Source organism: Myxine glutinosa, chromosome 3, assembly GCF_964187855.1.
Source record: "Myxine glutinosa chromosome 3, kmMyxGlut1.1, whole genome shotgun sequence".
NCBI lineage: Eukaryota > Metazoa > Chordata > Myxini > Myxiniformes > Myxinidae > Myxine > Myxine glutinosa.
The window spans coordinates 133,817,118-133,833,986 of record NC_136263.1 but is presented as its reverse complement, the minus strand read 5'-3'; the positions used below and the strand labels follow the sequence as shown (position 1 = coordinate 133,833,986).

General features: G+C 42.1%; 1 protein-coding gene across 1 annotated transcript in view; it reads right to left on the bottom strand.

Moving 5' to 3' along the window:
- LOC137423201 (protein CASP) overlaps positions 1-10,559 on the bottom strand; it is a 53,204-nt gene extending 42,645 nt beyond the window's left edge. Inside the window, exons 1-3 of the mRNA XM_068110089.2 lie at positions 10,298-10,559; positions 4,396-4,506; positions 885-932 (exon numbers count right to left, since the gene is read on the bottom strand). Of these exons, the coding sequence (XP_067966190.2) occupies positions 885-932; positions 4,396-4,506; positions 10,298-10,480 (342 nt within the window). The 5' untranslated portion in view covers positions 10,481-10,559. The remainder of the gene's footprint in view (positions 1-884; positions 933-4,395; positions 4,507-10,297) is intronic.
- Between the last annotated feature and the right edge of the window lie 6,310 nt (positions 10,560-16,869).

The window sequence follows — 16,869 nt, the reverse complement described above, 5'->3', positions numbered from 1 at the left end:
GCTGCCTTGCAATTCCCTTGTGCATGCTTATGTCATGGCAAGCACTCTGTCCAGACACTGAACAGTTTGCGTACAGGAAGATGAGGAATGCTGTTTAAGACCGAGTTGAGGAAATAAAATAAAACCGAAGTAACATAATTTTTATGCAACGGGAACTCTGACCTTTAACCTCTTGACCCCATAATTGAATCTATTTATATTTACATCATTAGGTTATTTTTCCGAAATAACCTCAGAGTGACCGATATGGACCAAACAAGTAAGGTCTCATGGGGTTGTGCTTCCCATCCAGAACCGTCCCCTATAAGAGGCTGAAAATGGAGGTTTCACCTCAAATTCAGGTAATTTATTTTAAAATATTCTCAAAAACTGTGGGGAAATAGCATTCAGTCCCACACGGGGCTATTTATTATACGTACTTGTACCAAGATTGACTTGGATCCCTTCAGCCGTTCTTAAGTTATTGCAGTGTCAAAGACCTATTAGAATCTGACCCATGACCTCTTGATGCTGAAATCTAATCAGTTCATCTTTGCATCATAGTATATACGTGTCATTGGTTCACAAGTTAGCTCAGTAACATAATTTTTTACTTAATGGGACCTCTGACCTTTGACCTCTTGCCCCCAAAATCGAATCAGTTCATCTTTACATCATTCTACATAGCTGTACCAAGTTTGACTTAGATAGCTTTAGCCATTCTTAAGTTATTGCAGTAACGAAAACCCATCACAATCGGACGGACAGCCGGACAGACAACCCGAAAACATAATGCCTTCAGCGACTCCATCGGCAGAGGCATAAAGAGGACAGGTTGGGACAGACGGTGGAAATAGGAAGGTGAATGAAGTGGAAGGGGGGTTTCAAGAGTACTCAGTACTCACCTCTGCTTGGAAGATCTTGAGTAGAGGAGCCACTGCTCGCCTTACATCCTGAGAAAGAAGAGGAATGGAAGGACGAGAGGCGGTGAATAAAAATAAAGAATTACATGACATACAAAGAAATGGCAACAACAAATATAATGAGTAAATTATAAAATAACAGATGTTTAACCAACTCAACTAAAACTTTTCCCACGGATTTCAACAAGCATCCCAAATAGTTTTTATGAATGTGACTTAAACCTAAAGTGCATTCAAGTCCAAGGGAATCCCGATGTAAACTGCATTCAATAGCATCTTTAACATCTATAGGATCAGAACTAATATGCCAAGTGCTTGTTCACGTAAATTTTCATTTTCAGCATTTTCACCACAACAGAATAACAGGGTTCAATTCCCAGCCTTATAAAGTTGACGTCCAAACTCTTATTTACCACTATACACTCATAATTAGCACTCTGAGCTAAATTGTTGCTCCCGCTATCCCTTTGTTTTAGAAGTGAAGCATCGAATAATATTCACCATGATTACCGATGTTAAAGCAGGAAGCATTTTAGATTTATGCCATCCAGACGCATCTGAACTAAAGCCTGCACTCAGCTCTTCTCCCTCTCTCTTGGCTCGATACAACTCACATGCCCCCTCCGACACAGCTTTAAATAATCACAATGCACCATGACTATCACCTACATTTGTCTAATTAAATAAGGGAATAACTTTTCGATGTTGAAAGGCAGTTCTTCAACAAATAAAATGGATTCACAATTAAAGGTACACTCTGGGTTATCACAATTAAGTTACCTGTGTATATGCCCATCATTAATGAGTAACATTGGATACATCCACTGCAGACCAGTTAGGTCAATGAACTAACGACAAATCATCTTTTCCACTAAAATAGGCCGACAGGCACACAGAGGTGAGACAAAAACAATTGGTGGTTTCTGCAACTTGTAACACCTAAAGAGAAAGACAGCAGGTTAGTGGATCACCACCATGCCATGTTCCCCATGTGCCGTGTTCATCCACCCACAATTAAGCGCACAGGCTTGTAAAATGGCAGTTTCATATGCTAAAGGTCAATGGAATCATGAGCTTAGTTCCCTTCAAAATGTATTGCCTCGACAACAACACAAGTACAATCTACAATTTGTTTACATAGATAACTTTATAAATCAGCTCATCTTTGCCTTGCAGTGAAAAACTTGTTCCAAGTTTGGGTGAAATCCCTTCTGGGGGTTCACAATTTAATGTGGGAACAAGGATCTTCAACTAAAGGTCACATGACCAGACCTTTGACCTTTTGAACCCAAAATCGAATCATTTCATCTTTGCATAAAAGTACACACTTGCACCAAGTTTGGTGAAAGCCCTTCAGTGGTTTGCAAGTTATCGCGGTAATGAAAATCTGCTAGCTCCGCACGCAAGGACGGATGCACAGCCGGACGGACAACCCAAAAACATAATGCCTCCAGAGGAATAAAAGAGCACCAATATAAGCCATCCTTTATGAACTCATCTCTTCTCTATTAGGTTAGCAAAATGTCATAGCACAATCTGTCACACGTGTCCATCACAATTTAGCACCCGCAGCAGCATTTAAAAAAAAGAAGATTCTAATCAAAAAACAATTATCAACCAAACTTGTGCAATTCACACTTGGAAGCATTTTTAGAAGGTGAAAAATGCAGGTTGTTGGAGAAACAGCATTAGAAGCAAAAAAACATAGGGGCAATACTCCTGGCACTCACCTGGTGGAATAAACAGTATACTACACTACTTAAAGGTATTTTAAACCAATTTCAATGGTTTCTAGAAGACAGGGCAGTATGTCGAATCGTACTAACGTAATCATAAGACTTTAAACAAACAAACAAAAAAATACCTATTTTGGGGGGCATCCCCCCAGTAGACCCCTCACGGTCCGATTTTTTGTTTAATGCCATGAACAAACTTTGGTACAACACGGGTGGTGAAGGTTGAGGTCAAGTTTCATCGAAATTGTGTGTCGTTTCAGAGAAGAAAGCAAATAACTATTTTGGGAGATCAAACCTGGACCCACTTTGACCCTCTATATCCCCTTAGACTTATATTTTCTTAGTGCCATGAACAAACTTCGGTACATCACTGGTGGTGAAGGTTGTGGTCAAGTTTAATCGAAATCGTGTATGTTGTTTCAGAAGAAAAAGCAAATTCCTATTTTGTGGGGGTCAAACCTGGGTCCACTTTGACCCTGGGGGGCCCCTTAGGCCCCCATTTTTTAAATGCCGTGAACAAACTTTAGTCTTCCATGAACAAATGTTAGTCTTCACAACACAACAAATATCATTTGTGCCAAATTTGGTCGTAATCCCATCAGCGGTTTCGGAGAAGAAGTTTAAAGTGTTTGCGGATGGACTGACGATGAGCCATCACATAAGCTCCCCTGAAATTCGTTCCAGGTCAGCTAAACACGACATAAAAGTAACATAGGCATGTTTGACAGAATCCCAAAGCCTTGAAAGAAAATGCATATGAATGCTGATGAGCATAGTCAGACAAACCAACTCATGATCATCATAATTGTACAAAACTTTAACTCCATGCAATACAGAGATGCATTTGCGTGGCTACGATAAGCCGCAGTGTAAGAAGCAAACTTTTCTTTGCAAAGAACCTGATGAAATCCACCAAAACTATTTCAGTAGTTTTTTCTTGGAATGGAATTTTATTGGTAACTAGCAAAAGTACCCGTCCCCATTGACGGGAAAAGCTAGTCATGTTGGTGGAGAGAGTAACCACAGAAGATGATAGTCAGGCAGCTATCCAGAGAAATTCATCCTGTAGTGTTCAACTTCACCAAAGGTGGCGCTATTCAAACCAACTGAAACACCGAGGAAGTATAGCTCATCATTTTTCCCGGGAGTTTTCCGGCGGCTGAAGGAGCCGCTAATCCTGCTGAAACCTTCCTGGTACAACCTTTTGAAACCTTAGCTTTGTGACAAATTTGGTCCAAATCAATTCAGAGGTGCAGGAGTGCATAGGTAACACAGACACACATTGACATTTATATTGATAGATGATGTCATACAAGTCCAGGATCTTCATCAAAATACTATTTGGCAAAACAGGTTACTTCGCGTTACTCCAAATGAATATTTGTCTGTCAAATTGTTATGGAAAAGACTGCAGAGCAAATCTTTAGAAATCACAATTCTGGTTCTAAATGAAATAAATGAAATAAATGAGGAATCTGATATTTGGACCGCGGAGATTCTTTGATATGTTGCTGTGGTGGGTAGGCTCGGGAAAGATCAGGCAAAGCAACGCTGTTTTACTTGAGTAGAAGCAGCTCACTTCCCATCACCATTTGTCATCTGGTTGGATGGTGACCTCCCAAAGAAAACCATGCAGTCATTACTAATGCTCTTGACATAATGTAGACAGTAGACACCATGATGCCTTTTTTCGTGTGACTTGCCGAATCATGTGTGGTGTGTGATAAGAAGTTTTAACAACGCAATCTGTTCCTCACCTCTTCGGTTGTCTTCCTGAAATCCTTGCTGAGCTCAACAAGTCTCTTCCTTGCCACGTCACTTTCATCTTGCCTCCTCAACACTCCATCTGTCACTCTATCTAAATCTCCCTGAAACAAAAAATATTTTACTCACCAAGCAAATTTTTCTTTTAATCTCTAAAAGAACCACAACTCCATCAAAATCACACTGACTTTCCACAAAATCTATTGGACTGTACAGCATACGGAAATCTCAAATCTCAAGAGGAAACTGCTTGCCAAAGATCTCAAGTTGGTAAAGAATGAATAAGCTGCAAACCCCATATTTCTTTTTACTCACCAATACCCCACAACCAACTTAAAAGTAAACAAAGTACAATACAGTCGTTTGTAACATCAGAAAACAAAAATCGTTTATTCGGCTGCATGAGTCGGACTCCAGAATGTGGTAAAAATATGAACTGAACGATCCACTGAGCTAATTTTGTATCCACATCGCTCAAAATAAATGTCATTTGACCAGATTATAAGCAAAATATAAATAGAAGTAAACATTAACCAAGTTGTGCTGTGCCAAAAAGTGTGGATCGCCGGTGTCCGAATGTTAAAGCTTTTCTGTGCCAGCTTGAAGTTGCTGCAAATGGAAAATAAATTAACAAAGGTTATGGCACAATACCAATTTATCAACATGATGAGCCACTTTGGCAAAGGCTCTAAAATAAAATAAAAAGACAATAAAATAAAGGGTCAAAGGGATCTAAAGGAGTCTAAAAGGAGTGTGGGAGAGGGTTAGTGCCCATGAACTGACTGAGTACGACAAACACGTGTCTGTGTGTGCTTTTGTTTGTTTAAGTGTTTGTTTGTTTGACTTCTATGCACTCAAGAACTGCAGAACTGCTGGTAGGACCGAGTTGAAAACTAGTGGTTGTACTCAGGCCGTGCACAGCTTGGTTTTAGGTAATAATTTTTTTTTTTCGTAGTCTCTGGGGTGCATGGTGGGGGGAGAACCCCAATTCTCTCTAAGTAAATGTGTATTGTATAGCGCCGTTCCACCATATTAGAAGTCAACGTGTTCATAATTCTGGGGTAATTAACCTATCCTTAAGGATGGGTTATTCTCTGATTTAATATCATTTAGGTATTTGTGATGCTGTTCCGATTTATATAATCACATTGTATGAAGTACAGTATTAACAACATTCATCACTTTTTTTCTTCTTTTTTTTTTATCTCAGAAGAGATATATATACACTGCGAGGCAGAAAAATGATAACCCATGCTGATTAGTTATTAAAAACTAAATATCTTGTCTTCGTCAAGCAGACAAGACATTCTGAAATCCACAGGCTCCTGAAGAAGGAGAACATCCGTATTTCTCTGCCTACCATAAAGAGAATAGGTCGACACCTCAAGGAAGGAAATTAGCAAATTCAGAACAACTTTGGGAAGCTGTTAAATATGAATGGGATAATATTGGCATTTGTTGGTGCAAGAAGCTTTGTGTTTGACCAAAAGACTGGATAATTTAAAGAATGCTAAGCGACAAGCTATTCCATACTGATTTGTACAGTTTTCTTTTTGTATACTTAGTCGAGGCTCGTATAAGAGCTAGCACATAGAAAAAAACCCACCTTTAGAGGCCATTTTTCCCCGCAGAGCAGGGGTTGGCCTTTGTCGGGCACCCTGGTCCCCTTTTTGAGGCAATGTTTTATGGCCGGATGCCCTTCCTGCTGCCAACCCTGTTAGTCGCCTCTTGCGACACACAGGGAATTACCAGTGACCTGGTACTCAATTTGCCGACCTTGGAAGGATGACAGGCTGAGTCAACCTCCCTGGTGTTAATTCAGTGATCGACCAGAATTCGAACCCAGGATCCTAGGATCCCAAGCAGGCACCCTAACCACTAAGCCAACACCAGGCTCAAGAGCTAACACATAGAACATGCAATAAATGAAGCGAGAGAAAAGAGGGGGAGAGAGGGAAGCACAACAACAGTAGGGAACAGGGACATCAGGAGATCTGTGAAGGGAGAGGGCTAGGGTGGGGTACACGTGATAAACAGGATGGACACCACAGGGAATTTCTGGAAAGTTATTCCTGCATGTTCAGGTGTTTTGTGGTTTTTACGGTGTAGCCCACAGGGCACAGCCATCTAGAACAGTATTTGTCTGTCTGTATGTATGTATGTATGCAAGTATGTCCCCTCAAATGTACACCAATCAGAGCTGAGGATCTGGTCACATGACAAGGGTGATGTGAGGTCATTACGGCAGTACAACGGTGACCACACACCACCATTTTGAATCCTATGCCGTTCATATCGTTGAATCTGTCATGTATCACAATCTGCATGTTGTACCTTTACGTTTTTCATTCAGTGTGAAACACAAACAAACACGTGAAACACATGAAGTAAAACACATGAAAATAAGGATCTTTTATTACACTGATTGCCATGGCCGTGGTTGGTGTTGTTTGTGGGCTCTTTCTGTGTAGTTTTATATATTTTTCTGTTGCTTCGCAAAATATCACGACTGTATATATAATTTTGAATGCTCGTTCCGGTCCTTCTAAAGGGTTTCTACTGTCGTAGAATAATAAATGCTTCCATTCAAACTGCTGTGTGAATAAACCATATATTAGTGCTTCTTCCTCTTCTTCAAACTTGCAAAGGCTTTTAGAACTGGCAAATTCGTGATTAAACAAACTATTTTTTACGGCGTAGATGTTTGGTTCCTGTTTTTACAGCGTTTGTCTCTCCGCATGTATGTATGTCCCTCACATGTTTATTCTACATATTGGGTGAGATTTATATCCGACAATTATGCTTCTGAAAGGTATTGTAGCGGTTACCGCTGGATGCACACAATCGCCTTGCACCGGCCAGAACACGGCCAGACGCGCCTCTCCCGGGCATGCCCGGACTCACTGTTCCCGGGCACGCCCGAACCTCCCGGGCATGCCCGCTCTCGCCTTTCCAGGGCTCGCCCAGAGCGTCCGGGCATGCCCGCTATCGCCTTTCCAGGGCACGCCCAGAGCGTCCGGGCATGCCCGCTATCGCCTTTCCAGGGCTCGCCCAGAGCGTCCGGGCATGCCCGCTATCGCCTTTCCAGTGCTCGTCCAGAGCGCCCGGGCACGCACAGCCTCGACTTGCCAGGCCGCAGCCAAACACGCCCGGGCAGGTCCAGACTCACCTTTCCAAGGCTCGCCCTTGACACCCGGGCATGCCCGGTATAGCTTTTGCCGGGCAAACTTCCCGACATAAATGTGTATATATATTGCTGCCCGATAAACGGGCTTTTGTCAGAATACCTGAGCTGTTTTGTTTTAATAAAGCAACTCGGACGAATTCCGTCTTTGGTCGCGTCACTTCTTTCGACTCGCGTTGGAGCGCAGTTCCCTCAGTATAATGTATATGCCATTTTGCTTTGCCAGTTGTTTCTTTGAACCGCCTTTAGGGAACGATCATATATTACGTCATATACCTGGTTTGGGCAAATGATGATTGGGGGGAACTGAAATTATGACAGGGTGACGATATATGACGGGGGGGGGGGGGGGGGGGTTCTCGGGTCCTGAGTTTGAATCCCGGTCAGCTGTTGAATTAACACCAGGTGGGGTTGACTCAGCCTGTCATCCTTCCGAGGTCGCCAAGATGAGTACCAACTCACTGGGTCCTCGCTCAAGGAGGTTGGTGGCAGGATTTGCACTCTGGCCGCTGTAAAACACCTCATTACGTAACACACACAGTGGTGTGTGTCGGGATGGTGCCGAGGTCACTTTGATGGTGTTGACTAACTGACCAACATATAGAATAAACCAGTGTATCGATGCAATCTCTTCACTTCCATGGTGACAGCAGCTTCGGGACTTTGAGTACTTCAAAATAATTTAATACTTGCATTATTTGCTAACTGGTATCTCCACCCAGGTCATACTCTGCTCTTCACATAAAGTATCAAATAAGCCCGGCTATGCTGCTGTTAGACCACGGTCTTGTTTTTAATGTATGGTAAAATTGGTATGACAAAAAAATGTTAAAAGATCTTTTCCTTATCTTCATATATGTACTGGCTTCATAAAATAGACCTTGTTGCCAAAATCTGCTTACGTTTTTAAATTGCTCAAAACCAAGCACTCCATGCTCATCAATCAGCAGATGCTCAAACCAGGGATGCATTTGGAAATGGTGTGGTGTGCACACCCACACAAAAGCACTCCAGGGCAAAATAAGTTACACTTTCCCTCTTCTCTTCTCTTCTCTTCTCTTTGTGCGTCACACATTATAATTAATTATATAATACTCCCCCAAGGTAAAATACCAGGCAAGATTAATAACATAAAACCAGAGGAACTGACTTCTGGTTTCTTTGCGAATCCACACAATTTCTCAGCTCTGCGATCCTTTTCAAAAGCCACGTTTCCCACACTGGATGTCTCGTCCAAGTGTTGTATGTTCACCGTGCTGTTAATCAAATCATGAATCTGTCCTCATGAGTTTTCTCTTTGTCCCTTCCCACTTGGCAAGTTGTATCAATTTTGAATTCATATAATTTGTCAAAGCCTCATGTTTGTGAGTTTCACTCCTTCCACTTTCCATCCTTCCTTCTCTCGTTTGCTTCCTCCCATCAAACTCGTTTTTATAACGTTCTCCCTTCATCAAATACTTCCTCATTTGTTGTTTCATATGCAACCTGTAGCTGCTTTGTTGCATCATTTCTGGAAGCGCAGCTGTGCAGTCGATGCAGTGCAGTGCCCCTGTTACCAGACTGCTGCGATGCATTTTGCCGACCTCGGAAGGATGACAGGCTGAGACAACCCATCTGGTGTTATTAACGGCACGACTGGGGCTCTAACTCAAGACCCCCGACATCTTGAGATCTTAAGCCACCCACCTCAACCGTTAAAAGCCAACACCAGCCTTATTTCCTCACTAAAACCCTCTTACATACTTAGTTACTGTATTTCCTGCGCGCACACACACACACACACACACACACACACACACACACACACACACACACACACACACACACACACACACACACACACACACACACACACACACACACACACACACACACACACACACACACACACACACACACACACACTTTCTTTCACACCTCTTTGCCCCCCCCTCCCCACCCCCACTCTCTTCACCCCACTCCTCTCTTCCCCCTCACCCTGCTTTCTCTCCCCCCCCCACCCCCACTTTCTCTCTCTCTCTCTCCCCCCACCCCTTCTCTCCCCCCCCCACCCCCACTGCTGCCCCTCCCCCACCCCACTGCTGCCCCTCCCCATTCCCGCTCCCTTTTCTGCCCCCCATTCCCGCTCCCTCTTCTGCCCCCCATTCCCGCTCCCTCTTCTGCCCCCCATTCCCGCTCCCTCTTCTGCCCCCCATTCCCGCTCCCTCTTCTGCCCCCCATTCCCGCTCCATCTCCTGCCCCCTCCCCATTCCCGCTCCCTCTTCTGCCCCCCATTCCCGCTCCCTCTTCTGCCCCCCATTCCCGCTCCCTCTTCTGCCCCCCATTCCCGCTCCCTCTCCTGCCCCCCATTCCCGCTCCCTCTTCTGCCCCCTCCCCATTCCCGCTCCCTCTTCCGCCCCCCATTCCCGCTCCCTCTTCTGCCCCCATTCCCGCTCCCTCTTCTGCCCCCCACTCTTGTGTTCTCTCTTCTTCCACCCGATTAAAATCCAATAAACAACCGGCATTTGATTTGGACTATAAACAAATGGTCAAAAGTGTTACAAAGGGAACTCTGGCGTTTAGTGCAAGATCGTTGGTGATGATGAGGATGAACAAGAAGGTCGCCAGAGGAGTTCGAGCAGTAACCACAAACCTCATGACGTGTAAACGCGTCGTTATAATAATGGTGACAAAGACTCTAACTAACCGAACCCAACTCCACTACAATGCACCTGCACACGGGGAAGGTCGAACCGGAACCAGGAAACAGCGGCCGCGGACACGGTGGATGTGAAGGGCTGCGTGAGAGACGCGATGGACGTCGAGGAAGGAGATGGACAGCCTTGAGTAGAGACACCCGGTGAGTCCGAGCGAGGAGAGCGCGCCGAACTGCTCGCGACAGCAGGATGTTCCATTGTGTACGGAAGTGACGTCTTGGGCAGCGCCGCCGCCACGAACAATGTTTATTGTTTACGATCTCGTCTCTTCCTGTTTGCTAGTTTTGTGAGATACAGACGAAATAAATAATATATAATGAAATTAAATGTTTTATTTTTTACTTTCACTTATATGGGTTACATATGCGAAGATAGAAAAAAAATGTTCAAATGATTTACAGAAGGTAATTGAGCTGAAAATTATAATTTATACACCCCTATTTGCATTTGCTGTTTAAACTGTTTATTTACTTGATGGTGGCATGGCCTATAGCCATGAACACTCGTCTCCAAGCTGTGTAGCCTGGGTTCGAATCCCAACCCAGCTATAAACGGGTCATCCTGGTGCTTCACAGGTAGAGTGATTCATAAATGTGTGTTCGGTCCCTCGGTTGGACGTTATACGAGTGTTCTATCTGCCAGCATTAGTTTGTGAACACCAAAGATCCCACGGTAACCTTTGTGAAGAGTAGGCGAGCTATCGCCGGCACCACGGCCAAATTAAAAATTCCCGCCATAACCAGCAGAGGGCGCTGCGTTGAGACATCCCTGTTGCTTGGAAACTAAATTGCTATAATATTTGTCTGCACTCTCTAAACTTTCTTGAAGTCAGTAAATCTTTGTGTTATATTATATCATTCTGGCAAAAGGGGCTCGAAAGTAAGAAAGTTTCACTAAAACATGTGCTTTTTCACGCAAAAGGGGCTCGAAAGTAAGAAAGTTTCACTAAAACATGTGCTTTTTCACGCAAAAGGGGCTCGAAAGTAAGAAAGTTTCACTAAAACATGTGCTTTTTCACGCAAAAGGGGCTCGAAAGTAAGAAAGTTTCACTAAAACATGTGCTTTTTCACGCAAAAGGGGCTCGAAAGTAAGAAAGTTTCACTAAAACATGTGCTTTTTCACGCAAAAGGGGCTCGAAAGTAAGAAAGTTTCACTAAAACATGTGCTTTTTCACGCAAAAGGGGCTCGAAAGTAAGAAAGTTTCACTAAAACATGTGCTTTTTCATGCAAAAGGGGCTCGAAAGTAAGAAAGTTTCACTAAAACATGTGCTTTTTCATGCAAAAGGGGCTCGAAAGTAAGAAAGTTTCACTAAAACATGTGCTTTTTCACGCAAAAGGGGCTCAAAAGTAAGAAAGTTTCACTAAAACATGTGCTTTTTCATGCAAAAGGGGCTCGAAAGTAAGAAAGTTTCACTAAAACATGTGCTTTTTCACGCAAAAGGGGCTCGAAAGTAAGAAAGTTTCACTAAAACATGTGCTTTTTCACGCAAAAGGGGCTCGAAAGTAAGAAAGTTTCACTAAAACATGTGCTTTTTCACGCAAAAGGGGCTTGAAAGTAAGAAAGTTTCACTAAAACATGTGCTTTTTCACGCAAAAGGGGCTCGAAAGTAAGAAAGTTTCACTAAAACATGTGCTTTTTCACGCAAAAGGGGCTCGAAAGTAAAAAAGTTTCACTAAAACATTTGCTTTTTCACGCAAAAGGTGCTCGAAAGTAAGAAAGTTTCACTAAAACGTGCTTTTTCATGCAAAAGGGGTTCGAAAGTAAGAAAGTTTCACTAAAACATGTGCTTTTTCACACAAAAGGGGCTCGAAAGTAAGAAAGTTTCACTAAAACATGTGCTTTTTCATGCAAAAGGGGCTCGAAAGTAAGAAAGTTTCACTAAAACATGTGCTTTTTCACGCAAAAGGGGCTCGAAAGTAAGAAAGTTTCACTAAAACATTTCCTTTTCACGCAAAAGGGGCTCAAAAGTAAGAAAGTTTCACTAAAACATGTGCTTTTTCATGCAAAAGGGGCTCGAAAGTAAGAAAGTTTCACTAAAACATGTGCTTTTTCACGCGAAAGGGGCTCGAAAGTAAGAAAGTTTCACTAAAACATGTGCTTTTTCACGCAAAAGGGGCTTGAAAGTAAGAAAGTTTCACTAAAACATGTGCTTTTTCACGCAAAAGGGGCTCAAAAGTAAGAAAGTTTCACTAAAACATGTGCTTTTTCACGCAAAAGGGGCTCGAAAGTAAGAAAGTTTCACTAAAACATGTGCTTTTTCACGCAAAAGGGGCTCGAAAGTAAGAAAGTTTCACTAAAACATGTGCTTTTTCATGCAAAAGGGGCTCGAAAGTAAGAAAGTTTCACTAAAACATGTGCTTTTTCACGCAAAAGGGGCTCGAAAGTAAGAAAGTTTCACTAAAACATTTGCTTTTTCATGCAAAAGGGGCTCGAAAGTAAGAAAGTTTCACTAAAACATGTGCTTTTTCATGCAAAAGGGGCTCGAAAGTAAGAAAGTTTCACTAAAACATGTGCTTTTTCATGCAAAAGGGGCTCAAAAGTAAGAAAGTTTCACTAAAACATGTGCTTTTTCATGCAAAAGGGGATCGAAAGTAAGAAAGTTTCACTAAAACATGTGCTTTTTCACGCAAAAGGGGCTCGAAAGTAAGAAAGTTTCACTAAAACATTTCCTTTTCACGCAAAAGGGGCTCGAAAGTAAGAAAGTTTCACTAAAACATGTGCTTTTTCACGCAAAAGGGGATCGAAAGTAAGAAAGTTTCACTAAAACATGTGCTTTTTCACGCAAAAGGGGCTCGAAAGTAAGAAAGTTTCACTAAAACATGTGCTTTTTCACGCAAAAGGGGCTCGAAAGTAAGAAAGTTTCACTAAAACATGTGCTTTTTCACGCAAAAGGGGCTCGAAAGTAAGAAAGTTTCACTAAAACATTTGCTTTTTCACGCAAAAAGGGCTCGAAAGTAAGAAAGTTTCACTAAAACATGTGCTTTTTCACGCAAAAGGGGCTCGAAAGTAAGAAAGTTTCACTAAAACATGTGCTTTTTCACACCAAAGGGGCTCGAAAGTAAGAAAGTTTCACTAAAACATGTGTTTTTTCACGCAAAAGGGGCTCGAAAGTAAGAAAGTTTCACTAAAACATATGCTTTTTCATGCAAAAGGGGCTCGAAAGTAAGAAAGTTTCACTAAAACATTTGCTTTTTCACGCAAAAGGGGCTCGAAAGTAAGAAAGTTTCACTAAAACATGTGCTTTTTCACGCAAAAGGGGCTCGAAAGTAAGAAAGTTTCACTAAAACATGTGCTTTTTCACGCAAAAGGGGCTCGAAAGTAAGAAAGTTTCACTAAAACATGTGCTTTTTCACGCAAAAGGGGCTGGAAAGTAAGAAAGTTTCACTAAAACATTTGCTTTTTCACGCAAAAGGGGCTCGAAAGTAAGAAAGTTTCACTAAAACATGTGCTTTTTCACTCAAAAGGGGCTCGAAAGTAAGAAAGTTTCACTAAAACATTTGCTTTTTCACGCAAAAGGGGCTCGAAAGTAAGAAAGTTTCACTAAAACATGTGCTTTTTCACGCAAAAGGGGCTCGAAAGTAAGAAAGTTTCACTAAAACATGTGCTTTTTCACGCAAAAGGGGCTCGAAAGTAAGAAAGTTTCACTAAAACATGTGCTTTTTCACGCAAAAGGGGCTCGAAAGTAAGAAAGTTTCACTAAAACATGTGCTTTTTCACGTTTTTATGGCGTAGCCCGTAAGCATAGGGCAATGTCGTGTGGAACAGCGTTTGTCTGTCCGTCCGGTGTATGTATAATCCCTCACAACCGCCCACCAATCAGAGCTGAGGATCTGGTCACATGACATGGGGACAGCAGATCCAAGCCCTGATACTCCGTTGTTAGACAATATCGGTCTTGTTATCCCAGCCAGAGGAGAGGGTATTGCATTTGAGTCCGTTTGTTACTTGGCAAAAGAAAAACATTTTTTTGTATGTTGATCACTCCGGTGTGTGTGTGTGTGTGTGTGTGTGTGTGTGTGTGTGTGTGTGTGTGTGTGTGTGTGTGTGTGTGTGTGTGTGTGTGTGTGTGTGTGTGTGTGTTTGTGTGTTTGTCTGTCCGCTCACTTATACTTGCCTACAGGTCACAATTTTAAACCGATCTTCATGAAACTTCACCAAATGGTAGAGTTTGTGCTCTGACAAAATCCTAAATGTTTTTGAAGTCAAAAGATCAACATAGGCCAAAGGTCAACCACTTTTTGGTCAAATTTCTAAAATCCTCAATTTTAATCCGATTGACTTAAAATTTGAATAGGATTTACACATCAGCTAACTGAATTCAACCACTAACTATTTTTGAGATCAGCTTAGTCCAAAAGGTCAACATAGGGCAAAGGTCAACCACTTTTTTCAAATTTTTATATCCTCAATTTTCATACAATTGACTTGAAATTTGAATAAGATTTACATATCAGTTTACTTAATTCAACCACCAACTATTTTTGAGATCAACAGAAGCCAAAAGATCAACATAGGCTAAAGGTCAACCACTTTTTTTCAAATTTCAAAAATCCTTAATTTTTCATCCGATTCACTTGAAATTTGAATGGAATTTACATATCAGCAAACTGAATTCAACCACCAACTATTGTTGAGATCACCATAGGCCAAAAGAGCAACATAGGCCAAAGGTCAACAACAATTTCAGATTTCTAAAATCCTCAATTTTCATCCGATTGATTTGAAATTTGAATAGGATTTTCATATCAGCTAACTGAATTCAACCACCAACTACTTTTGAGATCAACATAGGTCATAATGTCAACATAGGCCAAAAGTCAACCACGTTTTTGAAATTCCTAAAATCCTCAATTTTAATCTGATTGACTTGAAATGTGAATAGTATTTATATATCGGTGAACTGAATTCAACCACCAACTATTTTTGAGATCAGCGTCGGCCAAAAGGTCAACATAGGCCAAGGATCAACCACTTTTTCGAATTTCTAAAATCCTCAATTTTCATCCGATTGACTTGAAATTTGAACAGGATTTACATATCAGCTAAGTGAATTCAACCACCAACTATTTGTGAAGTCAAAAGGATGCTCTACTGAGTGCCATTCTACTTTGTTCTCTTTTGTCAAGTGTCGCTCTGTGAGTGATTTTTCATCTGTTTGTTTGTCTGTTTGCACAGAATAAATATGATTTTCTCTGCAACCGTTGGTCCGATTGACAGCAAATTTTCAACATAGGTGCAACTCCACCTGTAGAATTTTAAAATTATAATTATGATGTCATAGGTCACGTGGTTCGGCCGCCATCTTGGAAAAACCAAAAACATTTGCACCTCTATATCTCTGAAAGCACTGCATAGAAAAAATTTAGACATGGCTCATTGTAAAGAACTCTCCCTGTGAAATAACATCTGTTAATGATGATGTCAGAGGTGCCTCTATTATGACGTCATAATTTGACAAGTACAAAACCTCATCAGATCAAGATGAAATTTCTTGAGCATAATCTAGGAATCAATTAGTGGGAAAAAATAATAATGATGACGTCATCGGTCACGTGGTTCGACCGCCATATTTGTTTTAACACAAAAGCCTTAAAAACCAATGAAAATACATCCTGGCGAGGGTTTGCAATCTTCGATTGCTCTTTCTTGTTTGGAGCTGTAATTGAGATTTTATTTTTGATATTTTGGATATTAATTATTTGGATTGTAATTATTTTGAATTTATATTTTGGACATTAATTATTTGGATTGTAATTATTTTGAATTGAGATTGTTATGTCGGTGGGGTAGGAGGATATATAGATTTAGGTAGGTCTGCATAGGTCGGTGCTTTGTCTTTCACGCTAGGGAAACCTCACCTGTAATACGTTTTGTTTAGGCGGTGTGTCGGATTAAGTGTATATCTGTGATCATACAAGGATGATCGTGTGTTAAATCGTTGTAGGGATTAGGCTAATTCCCGCGTGTGTGACACCTGTAATTATCCCGGTGTCCCGTATGGCAATGCACTCTTATACATTAGATAGATCCATTAGTGCACCACATTAATTAATCCCCCTGCCGCCACAATGACTGACCGAAAAGACAAGCAGGAAGCGGCCGCGCAGTGGTACGCCATGGCGACCAGACAACGCATAGGCGGGCCGAGAGCCACACCCAGGAGAACTCGTGATTGGCAGGAGGGGGGGGGGGGGGGGATCGAGCAACACCAAGAGCACCGATTGGAGAGTAAAGAAGGACTTGTGATTGGCCACCCACCAATGGCATGGCAGTAGGGCGCCAAGTGCTCAGCCAATGGGAGGGGATGGATGAGATTGGAAGATTCGGAAAGGCTAGAAGCGACACGCTGGTTGGAGGAGGAAGCGCCAGTGACGTCAGAGGGAATCTGATAAAAGAGAGCAGAGACCGACATTTTCTCTCTTCACCTCTGCCTCTCTTCCCTTTCCTGTCTTGCACTGGACTGTCCCTTCTCTTGCCTTCGGACTTTGGTGAAGGAACGAGGAGTTCAAAAGACGGTGGAGAGACGGTGCACTGACAATTCTCCTTCCCTGCATTTGTGTACAAACGACGAGTGAGGCTCGCCGCT